General features: G+C 41.4%; 2 protein-coding genes across 3 annotated transcripts in view; one reads left to right on the top strand and one right to left on the bottom strand.

Annotated features, from left to right (window-relative positions):
• Positions 1–5,561, top strand: part of edaradd (EDAR-associated death domain) — a 20,744-nt gene extending 15,183 nt beyond the window's left edge. Inside the window, exons 4-6 of one of the 2 annotated variants that reach the window (XM_069141885.1) lie at positions 118–191; positions 2,905–2,953; positions 3,161–5,561. In XM_069141885.1, the coding sequence (XP_068997986.1) occupies positions 118–191; positions 2,905–2,953; positions 3,161–3,549 (512 nt within the window). In that variant the 3' untranslated portion in view covers positions 3,550–5,561. Of the gene's footprint in view, positions 1–114; positions 192–2,904; positions 2,954–3,160 lie in introns of both variants that reach the window. The other variant, XM_069141884.1, reaches the window with a different exon arrangement.
• LOC138193698 (neuroblast differentiation-associated protein AHNAK) lies at positions 5,510–14,747 on the bottom strand. Its single transcript, XM_069141883.1, has 5 exons — positions 14,688–14,747; positions 12,615–12,705; positions 12,390–12,519; positions 12,121–12,296; positions 5,510–10,075 (listed from the first exon to the last, which is right to left on the bottom strand). Exons 2-5 carry the CDS (start codon positions 12,615–12,617, stop codon positions 6,173–6,175), a joined length of 4,212 nt encoding a protein of 1,403 aa, XP_068997984.1. The 5' UTR covers positions 12,618–12,705; positions 14,688–14,747; the 3' UTR covers positions 5,510–6,172.

Raw genomic sequence — 14,747 nt, 5'->3', positions numbered from 1 at the left:
CTGACTGCAAATTTACTGACATTACGACATGTTTTCTGTTGAAAAGCGTTAGGTTATTTGTCAGTAATAAATGTATTCCTTCAGAATACACTGATGTCAGTAATGTGTCTCAAGCAGATGCTGTGACTCTCCATCTGAGCTCCATGCCCACCGGATACCTGAGCCTCTCGTCACAGGACAGAATACGACAGGTCAGTGTCCAGCCTTCAACACACGTGTCTCCACACAACCTTTCATAAAGGCAAAGGTCTGCACTTAAGCAATATTACACTCAAGGGTGATACTTTAACGTCGTTATTGGCACGACAGCGATGCGCCTCTGTCCTGACTGAATCACTGTCGTGCCAATAACGACATTAAAGCATCACCTTGAGTGTAATATTACGATTATACAACAATGTACCTACTAAATAAAATATGTAACCAAAATGTATTCATATTTTGGGGGCAATTTATCTCCGTTTCCATAGAAACACATGGGGTATGATTAAGAACTAGAAAACAATCATTAGACTTATGTAACGTACGTAATGTTTCCTACTCCAGGAAGTAATCCGACCCTTAGCAACCACCTAGCAACAGAGAGGATTTCTAGTCTCCAACTGAATAAATACAGAACATAGAAACACTAAACTGCTCAGCTAGCTCAGTCTGGTTGGAACAAAGATATCTGATGAACAAAGATATCTGATGAACAAAGATATCTGATGGACAAAGACATCTAATGAACAAAGATATCTGATGAACAAAGATATCTGAGGAACTAAGATATCTGATGAACAAAGATATATATATATATTAAAACACCCTCCAGTGTGATATTGTCCAACAAGTTACCATCTAATTAAAATATGTAATCTACATGTGCTCATATTGTGGAGCAATTCACTCTCAAAATATTTGCCCACTAACTTTTATACTAACTTTTTGTTAGTGTGATCTCCGTTTCAGAATTGTTCCTGAGCCCATGCAGTGATTTCCACTCCAGAATAGTGTCTGTTTTTAATGCAGTGCTGCCTGAGAGCCCGAAGATCACCACCATCCAATATTGGTTTCCAGCCTTGTCCTTTGTGGGCAAGGTTGAAAAGAGAGGATTTCTAGTCTCCAACCGAATAAATACAGAACATAGAAACACTAAACTGATCAGCTAGCTCAGTCTGGTTGGAACAAAGATATCTGATGAACAAAGATATCTGATGAACAAAGATATCTAATGAGCAAAGATATCTGATGAACAAAGATATCTGATGAACAAAGATATCTAATGAGCAAAGATATCTGATGAACAAAGATATCTGATGAACAAAGATATCTAATGAGCAAAGATATCAGATGAACAAAGATATCTGATGAACAAAGATATCTGATGAACAAAGATATCTGATGAACAAAGATATCTAATGAGCAAAGATATCAGATGAACAAAGATATCTGATGAACAAAGATATCTGATGAACAAAGATATCCCTGGACTCATGTGTTTTTAACATTTTAGCTCCGTGTCATGTGTTCAAACCAAACCGGTCCAGCTAGCCTCCTCTAGGATTGTAAGTGCGTGACTATCCGTGGTGTTACGGTACGGGTGCTCGGAGCGACCAAAAAGGACCAAAAGAGACCCGACTTCACCAAATGGGTCATTTAATAGATCTATAACAAGTAGAAACTATATTATATTACACATTATATGAAATTCTATTCTGTCTTCTTTGCTAGATCCTGAAAAATCGTTCTTTAACCCCTTGATGACATTACAGCAACATCATTCAATTAAATTAACAACTTTGTTTAACATGAGCTCCACCAACCAAACAGCCGTTACAATATATGAATATCAAACAGAGATGCACAGTGTGCTTGTTGTTTTAATTGAAACAGAACATACAGGATGTGGTTTGTGTCCCTGTGAACTGGAAGGCAGCTGTAAGCAGTGCTAATCACAGAGCAGAGTCTTTGTTCGGCAGCTCTCTGTGACGCTGCTGCTGACAGTCGAGGGAAAAGTCCGATGAATTTGTTGAAATGTAGACTACCTCAGGGGACCGGCTCGAGATCCTCTCTGATGTTGATGTACTGAAGTGTGCAGCGGGGTTTATGTTGAGACATGTCTCACTGCAGAAGCCATGATCAAGAAACACATCCAGACCACCACAGCCAACCACTGTAGAGAAACCAGCTCAGTGTCAACACGGGAAAAAAAAACCTCATTTAAGTAGGAAGCAATAAGCGCAATTTTCAGCTGAGGCAGGTTTTTGGTCATAAACTACCAAATTTGAACCTGATAATGGTACTAGATGAAAAATCAGGTGAATTAGCTCCGCCCCCAAATTCATGGACACTAATTGCCAAAGGAAGGACATTAACAGCTGGGCTCGACAGTCCAGCCAAACACAGCGTGGAAGTCCATGTCTCCTTTTTGTAGCTGAAGTTGAACAAACGTTATAACATAAAACAAAGATGTGAGCACACAAACTAACAATAATTTGTTGTTTACATGTAGTTAAGCTAACAAAGAAGGTAACATTACCTCGTGGAAAGCTTGTGGATATAAAACCCAGTGCTAACGTCCAATGGACAGACACCATGATATAGAGGGATTGGCACAACACGTAATGTAGCTAACGCAGCAAATGGTTTTCCAATTTTAATTCAAATAAATTGTTCTTATTGCCTTGTAGTTTTAAGGAGCTTTTAATTTGAAACTGGGCCTTGTTGTTTGAGAGTGTAAGCCTCCTTCCTCTCGTCATCCTTTTAACGTGCTGGTGGCTGATCATTTTGGCTGATTGAGGTGCTCCAGTTGTTGTGCATAAAAGCGCTCGAACCAAAAGACAGTTGTTTCTTATCAGGCCTGTTTGAACACTGGCAGCAATGCAACTACCAGTAATACTTTGTTTGCTTCTCTGGTTGCAGCCAGTCGAAGATGTGGAGGAATGCACCTGCCCAACATCTACTTCTCCAGGTAAATACATCCTTCACTTCTGTTACAGCTGGAAGGTTTACAGCACACAGGACAGTTCGTTTGAAGGTCTGCTTCCTTTCAGATGGCCACCAGGAGACAGCAAAGTCTCGAAAGACATGAGTGAATAATTATTGATGTTGACAGGTTGTGATTTGTGATAAACGCCTTTAAGATAACTTCCTCTTCCTTGTTCACCTCTGAGCTCAGACTACCCCAAAGAACTACAGTTATTAAACAGCCCGTGTGAAAAGTGCTGCCGCCCAGCACCTCCTCCGAAGATCAGCGACCTCATGAATGACAAAGACCTGCTCGACTTACTGCGGCTCAAACTGGATCCGAACCACTGCACCATCAAAAACTGGAAGAACTTTGCAAGTCGCTGGGGGATGAGCTACGATGAACTGACCCTGCTGGAGCACCGGACGCAGGGCTCGCTGTCCCACAGTCCCACCCAGGAGTTCCTGCTGCGCTACAACCAGAAGACTGTCACCGAGCTCTCCGAACTATGCCGCATTTATCAGCGCATTGATGTGCTGCGTCTGCTGCAGAGCTGGATAGAGAAGGACTGGCCGTCACGCTGGCAACAGACTCATTAAAAGTTTGCCTCTATATTTATCCTGTCTGTCTTTCTTCTGTCCAGGTTGTTTGGGATCTCTCCTTCTTCATCAGCTTTGATACGTACTACCACTTTTTAGTAACTTTAGTAAATGATCTCGTCAGAAAGATTGAAGATGAACTGGAAACTTTCTGCAGAGAACCTCAAACATTACAGACCTCATTCTGTTTTGTCGTTTAACTTTTAGTTGCTGCTGATAGCTAATAAATAAAAGAAAAAGTCTGTCTGCTACTTTTCTCGATTGCTGAAACATCTCTTTCTCGTTGACCGTCCCTTCATTTCCTGTCTTTTGAATTTGCAAACAAATCCTCCCACAGTTTTCTTGGTATCGGTTGATTTTGTTGGTTTTTGTTGGTTTTGTTGTTTTGTGTTGGTTTTTGTTCATTTTGTTGTTTGGTGTTGGTTTTGTTGGTTTTGGTCACAGACTTGAGTGTTTTGCTGATGAAACCAGCCTCTTTATTGTGTCACAAAAAGTTTGGATTGTAAATCGGACCTCTTTGGTTACGACTCAAAAACTTTTGCTTTCTAGTTGAGTTTAACGTAGTGGGCGGGACCTTCGGCGATGTCAGGAGATTCTATTGGTTGGTCCCACTTGGTTCCACAGGATGGCTGTACTCACACAGGTCCTCGTTACCACCTTATATACACGCGGTGGTTACCTCCGTCAGCATAGGTCCCACCTGTTATTCCAACTCAACAACAACTCGCCACAAAGAGGTCCGATTTATTTAAAACAGGTTTACAATGCAATAACAGAACTCACAGCTCATAACTCCCCACCTCTCTTTTAGTCAGATTCAAAATACAAGTAAGTGATTTATGATGTAAATAAAATAATTACAGAACAGATCATGTTAATTTTATTTACAGATTTAGAACGTGACCAAGGAGGTGCTGATCTTGTTGCAACAGGATCCAGGACACTAAATTTAGACCTGAGTGTGATGATTGATGTTATTCAGTCATTTTAATTCTTGACAAACCGTCACTACAGCAGCTGATTTTTACTCTGTTGTTCTGGAATCTGATTTATCAACATGAATCAAAACACAACTTTTTACCCAAATGTGTTACAATGCATACTTTATTAATAGTGCATTTCAGATTAATGTTCTTGTTCCAATAGTAATAATATCTAATAATAGCCATGTTGTGGACAACTGGGTTGTGTGAAGTATGGTATTTACCAAATGTGGTTTGGATGAAGAAATGTTGTATTCTGTTATGACATCATATTGTTATGACCAAATAACAAAACCCAAATACCAACTTGTGGACCACTTACCATGTCAGTATGTTACCGGCTGGTCCCCGTACTGTGCAGGGGGAATGTTTTAATATAAGCAAATAATCACGTTTGTCGGTCTGCTTTACAGAACAGTCTCTCAATCTTTTTTCACATTGTTCATATTATTCAAAAACTGGTCAGATGTTTACTACAAATGCAGACAGCAGCTGATCAGAATCAATACAACTCATTTCCTCCTGTGGCGTAAACAGGAAGTTAAAAGACAAAATAACTGAGTCAGCGCACTTCCTTGTAGCATTTTGACTTCTCAGTAATCCACGGACTGAATGTTTGAATGTATTTTCTCATTCTCGACTCAAATATGTCGACAGCTATTGAAAAGATTGTACAGATTTGTACACAGTGAATGAATCCACTGACTTTTGTCACCACCTGATTTTTCTTGTCAACAGGCCAAATTCTCACGTTATAACATTCTAACTTTTCTTCTTGTGTCACCGTGGCTGGATTGACTTTACATTTAGCAAACACATTTATGATGAATAAACTTCTGTGAAATTTTCTTTAGCATAAACATTTTAATTTGTCCAATACTTCCCCATCATCCTCAAACACCATTCTTTTTTATTTTTGGAAATAACACACCATGTTGGAGGATATCACACCCTTACTGATCACGTGTGGAGGAATGTGGCCGGAAGGAAGATGTGTTCAAAATAAACCAACAAGTATGTTTATTTTTTATTTCTTAGATATGTCTTAACTTGGATTATTCAAACAAAATATTCTGCAAAAGTCTGTCAAAGCTTTTCTCTTTTTTAAACAAATATTTCATTGCAACATCGGCCTCAAAGGCACCTGTGTGTTAAATCAATTGATAGTTGCAAGAGAAGTTTCAAATAATATTTTTATTTTCATTCATCTTATTTATCAGTACTTTATTAGTTTCAAAAGAATTTTTTTCAGGATTTCTGAGATGGTTCTTGGAAAGAACTATTTCATTTGTTACTAATTATATGGAAACTATAGGAAGACTTCAGTGGATATTTGGATATATACCATTTTATTATTTTCATTTTTTTTTTTTATTCGTAAAGACTCGCAAGCCCAAATCAACAATGTTCGGACAACAAAAAGCTTACATAAATAACATGAATATACAAATAGTTTATAAAACAACTTTCTTCATTAGGCTACATTATTACACAAGAAGAATATTTCTTCGTTGGCATCATCTGCAGCTCATCTCTCTCTTTATGGTCATAAACTAAGGTGTGAAGATCGTTTAGATGGTTACATGTATTTACAACGTTTCTAGACTGAAGCTTTATTTATCAGGTTAACTGAGAAAGAATCACTTGGCATCTGAATCCTTGACATTAAGGCCGAGCATGTTAGAGAGGCTCAGTGACAGTTTGTCATTTTCGTCGGATGTAGAGATTTGAGGGGCGACGAGGCCGAGTGCGGACTCTGGCTTATCTACTTTGAAAGTACCTCCTCTCACCAAAGTGGAATCTCCGGCCTCTGTAGAGGTACTGACATCAAGACTTGGGCCTGCGAGCTTCAGATCAATATCTTCGGTTGGTGTAGTGTTAACCGAAAGGGTTTTTTCCTTTGCCATTTTCAACCTCTCCATTATGTTAATCTTGTCTCCGGCTTTCGATGTTGCATTGACTATTGGCAGGCGGATCCCTTTGCTGATGACATAATCCTTTGCCTCTGTTTCAAGTTTTGATATGCCAAGCGAGTCAGTAATCCCTCCAATGCCATCAACATTGTTCCTGGGCAATCTGTGAAATTTGAACGCAGGAACCTCCACCTCAGCATTTGACACGTCGGTTTCAGAGTCATCGTCACTTCCCCCTTCAAGGTTTGCATTGGCATCAACCTCTGGAGGTTGTATTTTAGCCCCTGAAAAGCTAAACTTGGGAAGTTTGAAATGTGGAAATCTGGACTTTTCAACATTGGCATCTACATTGGGAGCTTTCACATCTACTGTGGGTCCTTTGATAGCTCCTTCTAACTTTGGTGCACTCAAATCTGCTGCAGGAACAGAGATGTTGGCGTCTGCGGTGGCAGTGCCAATGTTGACCCCGGGTGCCTCTATTCCAGCCTCAACTGAAGGATTAATACTGGGAACTTCTACTTCAGGACTTGAAAGATTAAGGTTTGGAAGCCTGAAATGTGGCAATTTAAAGTCACCGAGGTGCGAATCAAGGTCTAGACCTGGTCTTTTAAACTGTGCGTCGGGTCCTTTGAGGTCCACATTTGGAGATTTCAATGTGACATCAGGTGCTTCTAGTTCACCTTTTGGCACTTTTTGGAGATCAAGTAGCTGGAGGTCTGCTTTTGGTAGATCCAAACTGGATCCCTTTACATCAGTTTTGGGCAAAATAATGTCCACATCTGGACTCTTAATCTTTGGGGTAGAAAGATTTAAGTCTGGTAAGCTGATGTTAGTTTTTGGGGCCGTAAGTTTAATATCTTTTTTAAGACCAACATCCAGGTTTAGATCTGGAGTACTGAGATCTCCTTCGATATTGGGGACTGAAAGACTCAAGTCTGCTGCCGTTAAATCTCCTTTGGGCAGCTTTGCATCGACATCAGGAAGAGACAGATCCACATCATTAGGTCCTTTAACTCTTGGGCCTGAAAAGCCAAAGTTTGGCATTTTGATTTTGGGTAGTTGGAATTTTCCACCTGAGGCATCAACATCTGGAGCGTCAACATCCACATCGAGGCCTTTGAGATCAGCTTTTGATAAATTAATGTCAAGGTCTGGTGCATCAAGACCACCTTCAGCCTTTGGTGCAGACCAGGAGAGATCTGGTGCTTTTAGATCAACATCAGGTGCTGTTAAATCTCCTTTAGGCAGCTTTGCATTGACATCAGGAAGAGACAGATCCAGATCCGGACCTTTGACGTCCACATCAACATCAGGTCCTTTAACTCTTGGGCCTGAAAAGCCAAAGTTTGGCATTTTGATTTTGGGTAGTTGGAATTTTCCACCTGAGGCATCAACATCTGGAGCGTCAACATCCACATCGAGGCCTTTGAGATCAGCTTTTGATAAATTAATGTCAAGGTCTGGTGCATCAAGACCACCTTCAACCTTTGGTGCAGACCAGGAGCGATCTGGTGCTTTTAGGTCTACATTTGGTGCATCTACTTTAGGTAGATTAAGATTGGTGTCAAAGCCTGGTGCTTTTAGGTCTGCATCCAATTCAGGACCTTTGACTTTTGGCCCTGTGAAATTTGGTAATTTAAATTTAGGGAACTTCAGCTTCGTATCAGGTGGGTCAATGTCGAGGTTTGAACCATTAAGATCCATATCTGGAAGTTCTGGAGCCTCAATCCCAGCATTAATTTTTGGTGCAGTGAAATTGACATCTGTTGCATTCAAATCCACATCAGCATCAAAGTCTGCCTTTGGAACTTTCAATGTGCCAAATTTGGGTTTTTTGAAGTTGAACCATTTGAATTTTCCAGAGTCAGCGTCAATATCTAACTTCAGTCCTTCCACTTCAGCATTTGGTAAGTTTAGATCGACATCCGGTGTATTTAACTCACCGTTAATCTTTGGAACTGAGAGGTCCAAGTCAGGGGCTGAAACATCAGCATCGAAATCAACATCTGGACCATTAACTTTCGGACCTGACATGGACCACTTTGGCTTTTTAAGAGTGGGCCATTTCAGCTTCCCAGATGGAGCCTCAATGTCTACATCAGCTTTGGGTCCATCAAGTGATGCTTGAGGAGACAGACTGAGGTCAGGTGCTTTCACATCAGCATCAACATCAACATCTGGGGCTTTCACCTTTGGACCAGAGAGTAGGAACTTGGGCTTTTTCAGTGTTGGGAACTTGATTTTGCCAGAAGGGGCCTTGATGTCTGGTGCTTTAACATCAACATCAGCATTGGGTAAACTCAGATCAACATCTGGTGTACTAATCTCACCGTCCATTTTTGGAAGAGAAAGATCAACATCTGGTGTGCTCAAATCTGCATTCATGTCTAGGTCTGCTTTTGGGCCATGAAATTTTGTTTTTTTCCACTTCAGATGAGGCCAGTTAATTTTTCCTGAAGGACCATCAATGTCAAGATCTGGGGCATGAATATCTACTTCAGGACCTCTGAGGTCGGCCTTTGGCAGATTCAGCTGAGCATTTGGGAAATCAATGTCACCATCAATGTTTGGACATGAGACATTTAAGTCAGGTGTGTTTAAGTCAGCATCTAAGTCTAAGTCTGCTTTTGGCCCATGAAGTTTGGGCTTTTTCCATTTCAGGTGAGGCCAGTTGATTTTACCAGATGGAGCTTCTACATCAATGTCTGGGGTTTGCATGGCCAGATCAGGGCCTTCGAGATCTGCCTTTGGCAAATTCATGTCAATATCTGGGGCATTTATCTCCCCCTTCATGTTTGGAGCAGAGAGATCAGCATCTGGTGTTTTCAGGTTTGTATCGAAGTCCAGATCACCTTTTGGGCCATGAAGTTTGGGTTTCTTCCACTTCAAATGAGGCCAGTGGATTTTACCAGACGGGGAATCAATGTCGAGATCTGGGGTTTGAATATCTAGATTAGGGCCTTTGATGTCGGCTTTGGGCAAATTAATGTCACAGTCTGGAGCACTAAGATCCCCATCCATCTTTGGTGTGGAAAAGCTGACATCAGTTTCAGGCAGCTCGGCATTTAAGTCGTAATCTGGTCCGTTACCTTTGAGGCCTTTCCATTTATGATGGGGCCACTTGATTTTGCCTGAGGGAGCCTCAATATCAACATTCGGGGTCTCTAAATTTAAGTCTGGGCCGTCCAGATCCACTTTTGGCCCATTCAGGTCCAAATTTGGACTTTTAAGATCACCGGACACATCCATACTTCGTTTTGGTGTTTCTATCTGAGGAAGACGGAAGTGTGGCATCGTGAATTTTGGGGGCTTGTATTTTAAGCTGCCTGTCTTGATGTCTGGTTTGTCAATGTCGAGGGAGGCACTCGGAGTGTTGACACTGACATTGGGTGCTTTGATGGTGCCATCTAGACCTGCTTTTATATCTGGTCCTGTCAGACCTCCAGAGGGCAGTGTGAGTGAGGCCCCAGCATCAGCTGAGGGCTTATTCAGACTGAGAGTGGGAAAGTCTCCATTGATAAGGGGACCACCTATTTCACCCCCCAACCCAGGTGCAGCATTTAGCTTCCCCTTCAGGCCATCAAGGGAAACAGTCGGTGCCTCGGCTGATGCATCCAGAGACAGATTGCTCTGTTGGTGATTCAAAAAAGAAAGTTAACATTCACTTTAACACATCCTACAATTAAAACACCAGTGAAGGGTGAATTTGATGGGATTACTATTGGAGTAAAGGTCATACATGAGACTGTTTCCATTACCAGTATTAAATGCTCACTTCATATTCAATTTAAAAAAAGACATACATGATATTTTCTAGCTTTCGTTTTGTGATATATCAGCATGATAGTTTGGGATTTATGTGCTCAGTTAAGCTATAAACATTTTTATTGGAACTAATTTGGAATGAAGAAATTGTCTATACAGTGCATCCGGAAAGTATTCACAGTGCTTCACTTTTTACACATTTTGTTATGTTACAGCTTTATTCCAAAATGGATTAAATTCATTTTTTTCCTCAAAATTCTACACGCAATATCCCATAATGACAAAGTGAAAATAGTTTGTTTAGAATTTTTGCAAATCTATTAAAAATAAAGAACGAAAATATAACACGTACATAAGTATTCACAGCCTTTGCTCAATACTTTGTTGAAGCACCTTTGGCAGCAATTACAGCCTCAAGTCTTTTTGAGTATGATGCTATAAGCTTGGCTCCTATTCTTGGGCAGTTTCTCCCGTTCTTCTTTGCAGGACCTCTGAAGCTCCATCAGGTTGGATGGGGAGCGTCGGTGCTCAGACATCTTCAGATCTCTCCAGAGATGTTCAATTGGGTTTAAGTCTGGGCTCTGCCTGGGCCTCTCAAAGACATTCACAGAGTTGTCCTGAAGACACTCCTTTGTTATCTTGGTTGTGTGCTTCGGGTCGTTGTCCTGTTGGAAGATGAATCTTCGCCCCAGTCTGAGGTCCAGAGCGCTCTGGAGAAGGTTTTCATCAAGGATGTCTCTGTACATCGCTGCATTCATCTTTCCCTCCATCCTGACTAGTCTCCCAGTTCCTGCTGCTGAAAAACATCCCCACAGCATGATGCTGCCACCACCATGCTCCACCGTAGAGATGGTATTGGCCAGGTGATGAGCGCTGCCTGGTTTCCTCCAAACATGACGCTCGGCATTCAGGCCAAAGAGTTCAATCTTTGTTTCATCAGACCAGAGAATTTAGTTTCTCATGGTCTGACAGTCCTTCAGGTGTCTTTTGGTAAACTCCAGGTGGGCTGTCATGAGCCTTTTACTGAGGAGTGTCTTCCGTCTGGTCACTCTACCATACAGGCCTGCTTGGTGGAGTGCTGCAGAGATGGTTGTCCTTCTGGAAGGTTCTCCTCTCTTCACAGAGCAACGTTGGAGCTCTGTCAGAGTGACCATCGGGTTCTTGGTCACCTCCCTGACTAAGGCCCTTCTCCCCCGATCGCTCAGTTTGGCCGGGCGGCCGACTCTAGGAAGAGTCCTGGTGGTTCAAACTTCTTCCATTTACGGATGATGGAGGCCACTGTGCTCATTGGGACCTTCAATGCTGCAGAAATGTTTCTGTACCCTTCCCCAGATCTGAGCCTCCATACAATCCTGTCTCGGAGGTCTACAGATGATTCTTTGGACTTCATGTCTTGGTTTGTGCTCTGACATGTCAACTGTGGGACCTTATGTAGACGGTGTGTGTCTTTCCAAATCATGTCCAATCAACTGAATTTACCAGGTGGACTCCAATCAAATTGTAGAAACATCTCAAGGATGATCAGTGGAAACAGGATGCACCTGAGCTCAATTTTGAGTGTAATGGCAAAGGCTGTGAATACTGATGTACATGTGATTTTTTTTTTTCGTTTTTTATTTTTAATAGATTTGCAAAAAAATTTTAAAAAATTATTTCACGTTGTCATTATGGGGTATTGTGTGTAGAATTTTGAGGGAAAAAATGAATTTAATCCATTTTGGAATAAATCTGTAATATAACAAAATGTGGAAAAAGTGAAGTGCTGTGAATACTTTCCGGATGCACTGTATAAAAGTTGTTAACCACTAAACACAATCCCATCCATCTCTGTTACAAATCTCAGAACCTTGTCCGACAAAATCAAAACTTTCAACATGCCAGTGTTTCTTTAAATGATCTGTAATGTTCACCTCTGTAGAATCTTTGAGGCCGAACCCCAGGGAGCCGAGGCCAGCACTGGCGCTGAAGTCTTTCTTTGTCAGGACCTTCATGTTGCTTTCATACGGCTCCAGGACTTTCAGGAAGCTCAGGACTTCATTTTTGTTCAGGTGGTCTAGGTTTATAGTGGCTGCAACAATCTCATCCCCTGGAACAGGAAGAAAAAAGTCAAAATCCTTAATCTGTAGACACTGATTTACTAAAACATCTAAATTCTAGTCTTTGCATGTTTCCCTCTCACCAGCTTGCAGGCCACTTTTTGCAGCGACTGTTCCATCTTTGACTCCCGTAATGATGACTCCTTCCTGAGTGTCATCCAGGAGAAGGCTTTCTGAAAAACTCGCACTCCTGCTCTGTGGTTGAAAGTGGTTCTAAAAAATGAGACAGGCCGTTTGTTATACTTCACCTTTTCTTGTCATTTTCCAATAAGTGTCAGGTGTTATATATACTAATTCCTCAGACTTACCATATTTTCTTAGCTGCAGTTACATCCACATATCATGCAATTCTAGCACAATGCATGAAACCACCGAAATTCCAAATTACAGCAAAGTTATCTGAAAAACACAAAGAGAAAACAATGTTAGTTGTTATCACTGTGAACCTTTACAAGATGAAGATGCAGGGAAGTGATGCAGAATTTTGACATATTTTCTGTGCACTCATCACATAATTGTAAGTTATTATTATTCTCTCATTCTAAGCCTTTTTTCTCTAAATTGTCAGCAAGAATGCAGCCAGCAGCCTGGATTTCCTGCTATGAAAGCATGGAAGGATAATCAGGGTTTTAGTTTGATTTGAGAAGTACTGCCAGGAAACAGGTACAACACACACACTGGGTATAGATTCTAGCCACAGACTGGAAATAAAACTACAGACTGGATATAAAACTACAGACTGGATATAAAACCACAGACTGAATATAAAACCACAGACTGGATATAAAACTACAGACTGTATATAAAACTACAGGCTGGATATAAAACTACAGACTGGATATAAAACTACAGACAAGATATAAAACTACAGACTGGATATAAAACTACAGACTGGATATAAAACCACAGACTGGATATAAAACTACAGACTGGATATAAAAGAGTTCGTAGCTTCAGGTCTGTAAAATGGTTCTGATCCAGAAGTGTCTTCAGCTGCAATACCAGCGAGTGCCACTAGAGGTCGGCTCCAAAAAGCCTCCGGCTCCATAGACTCCCATTCAACTTCTCTCATCAAATCCAAAGTGAATAAAATGTGTCCATCAGTTATCTCGGTGTTGTTAGCTAAAGTCACTCCTTCTTATTAGTTTTCTGGAGGTCCATCTGAAAATAATCCCTCATTCATTAGAAAAGAAGATTCAAGAAGACCTGGTTTTGGGGGCGTGTCTGTTTGATTGACAGGCCTGTGGTGCAGTCAGGTTACAGCTATCGGTGGGCGGGACGTAGTATCGTCAGGTTTCTGATCAGGTGGAGGGCGGAGGTGTCACCATGCCTGTGCTCTTCACCTGCCTGCAGCAGTTATTTAATTTTCAGAGTGACAGAGAAACAATGACACCCACACACTGTATCATCTCACACCTGAGGAATTTGGAGCCTCTGCCAGGTTTGTTCGGGGGAATGTCAACGTCGAAACCGGTCGGTCTGGATGCATTCTGACTGACACACACACACACACACACACCAGCTCACAGCCCTCCTTCCCTCTGACCACACCCCAACATCTTCTCATGGAAACGCTAAAGTCAGTCAGTCACAGATAAAGACGAGCAGGCTTTCAGTTTAACCGCACTGTGACTCAAACAGGAATCAAGGAGGTGTTCTGCTAAACGTTGCACTAATGCTGCAAACAACCATCGATGTTAATGCACCTGTCCGCTCTGAAACATGATGTCGTCATGTGATAAACCACTCAGCAGCCATCAAACCTGCTGCACAATCAGAGACTCTGACAGCAGATACACTTCATGCATATATAGAGTAAGACTCAAAATACACAACCTGCTCAGAAATAATGACATAACTGCACCGTAAATCCCCCAAACCAGAGACAGGCAGCATTTCAAAGGAGACAGGACTGACATGAAGATAAAAAAAACTTAAAAATCAGCGTGGTTAAAAATGTGTTTCCGCCAAACAGGGCGGATAACAACTGCAGCAGACAGCTCAGGGTGTGAATTGATGACTGCAGAGTTTGGTATGTTGTCCAAACTGTCAGTTGTTGTTAATGACAGAAACCAGATTATGTCAAAACACCATTTTAATACCCAGAATACGACAACACAACATGTAGTTCCACTTTCAAGAATATCAATCTAAATGTTGGTCGTAATATTTCAAACTGCCACATCATATAAATTACTGTAATAAAAATTGTATTTTGCCCCACAACATCACCTGTTTTAAATAACCCTTTTTCCACAAATAACCTCCTCCTTTAACACAGTAAAGTGTTTTTTTTTATCCCTCGTCCTCCCACTTTCTCCCAGCATGGATCCTCAGATGAGACAGAAAAAGGCCTCACGCTGCATGTTGCATGGACTCACCGTGTGCTGCTGCCAGTAACGCCTCCTCTTCAGGAGAGAATCTCCTCCTCAGAGTCTCAC

The sequence above is a fragment of the Embiotoca jacksoni genome, unplaced genomic scaffold (assembly GCF_022577435.1).
Source record: "Embiotoca jacksoni isolate LCO1_2020_lvr unplaced genomic scaffold, fEmbJac1.0.p SCAF_92, whole genome shotgun sequence".
Lineage (NCBI taxonomy): Eukaryota > Metazoa > Chordata > Actinopteri > Embiotocidae > Embiotoca > Embiotoca jacksoni.
This window is presented reverse-complemented; position numbering and strand designations above follow the sequence as displayed.

Excerpts from the sequence above, each read along its gene's own strand:
- LOC138193698 (XM_069141883.1), bottom strand. Across the intron at positions 12,297-12,389 it reads AAAAAGTGGCCTGCAAGCTG|GGGATGAGATTGTTGCAGCC; the intron begins GTGAGAGGGAAA and ends TTCCTGTTCCAG. Across the intron at positions 10,076-12,120 it reads GCCTCAAAGATTCTACAGAG|AGCAATCTGTCTCTGGATGC; the intron begins GTGAACATTACA and ends AATCACCAACAG.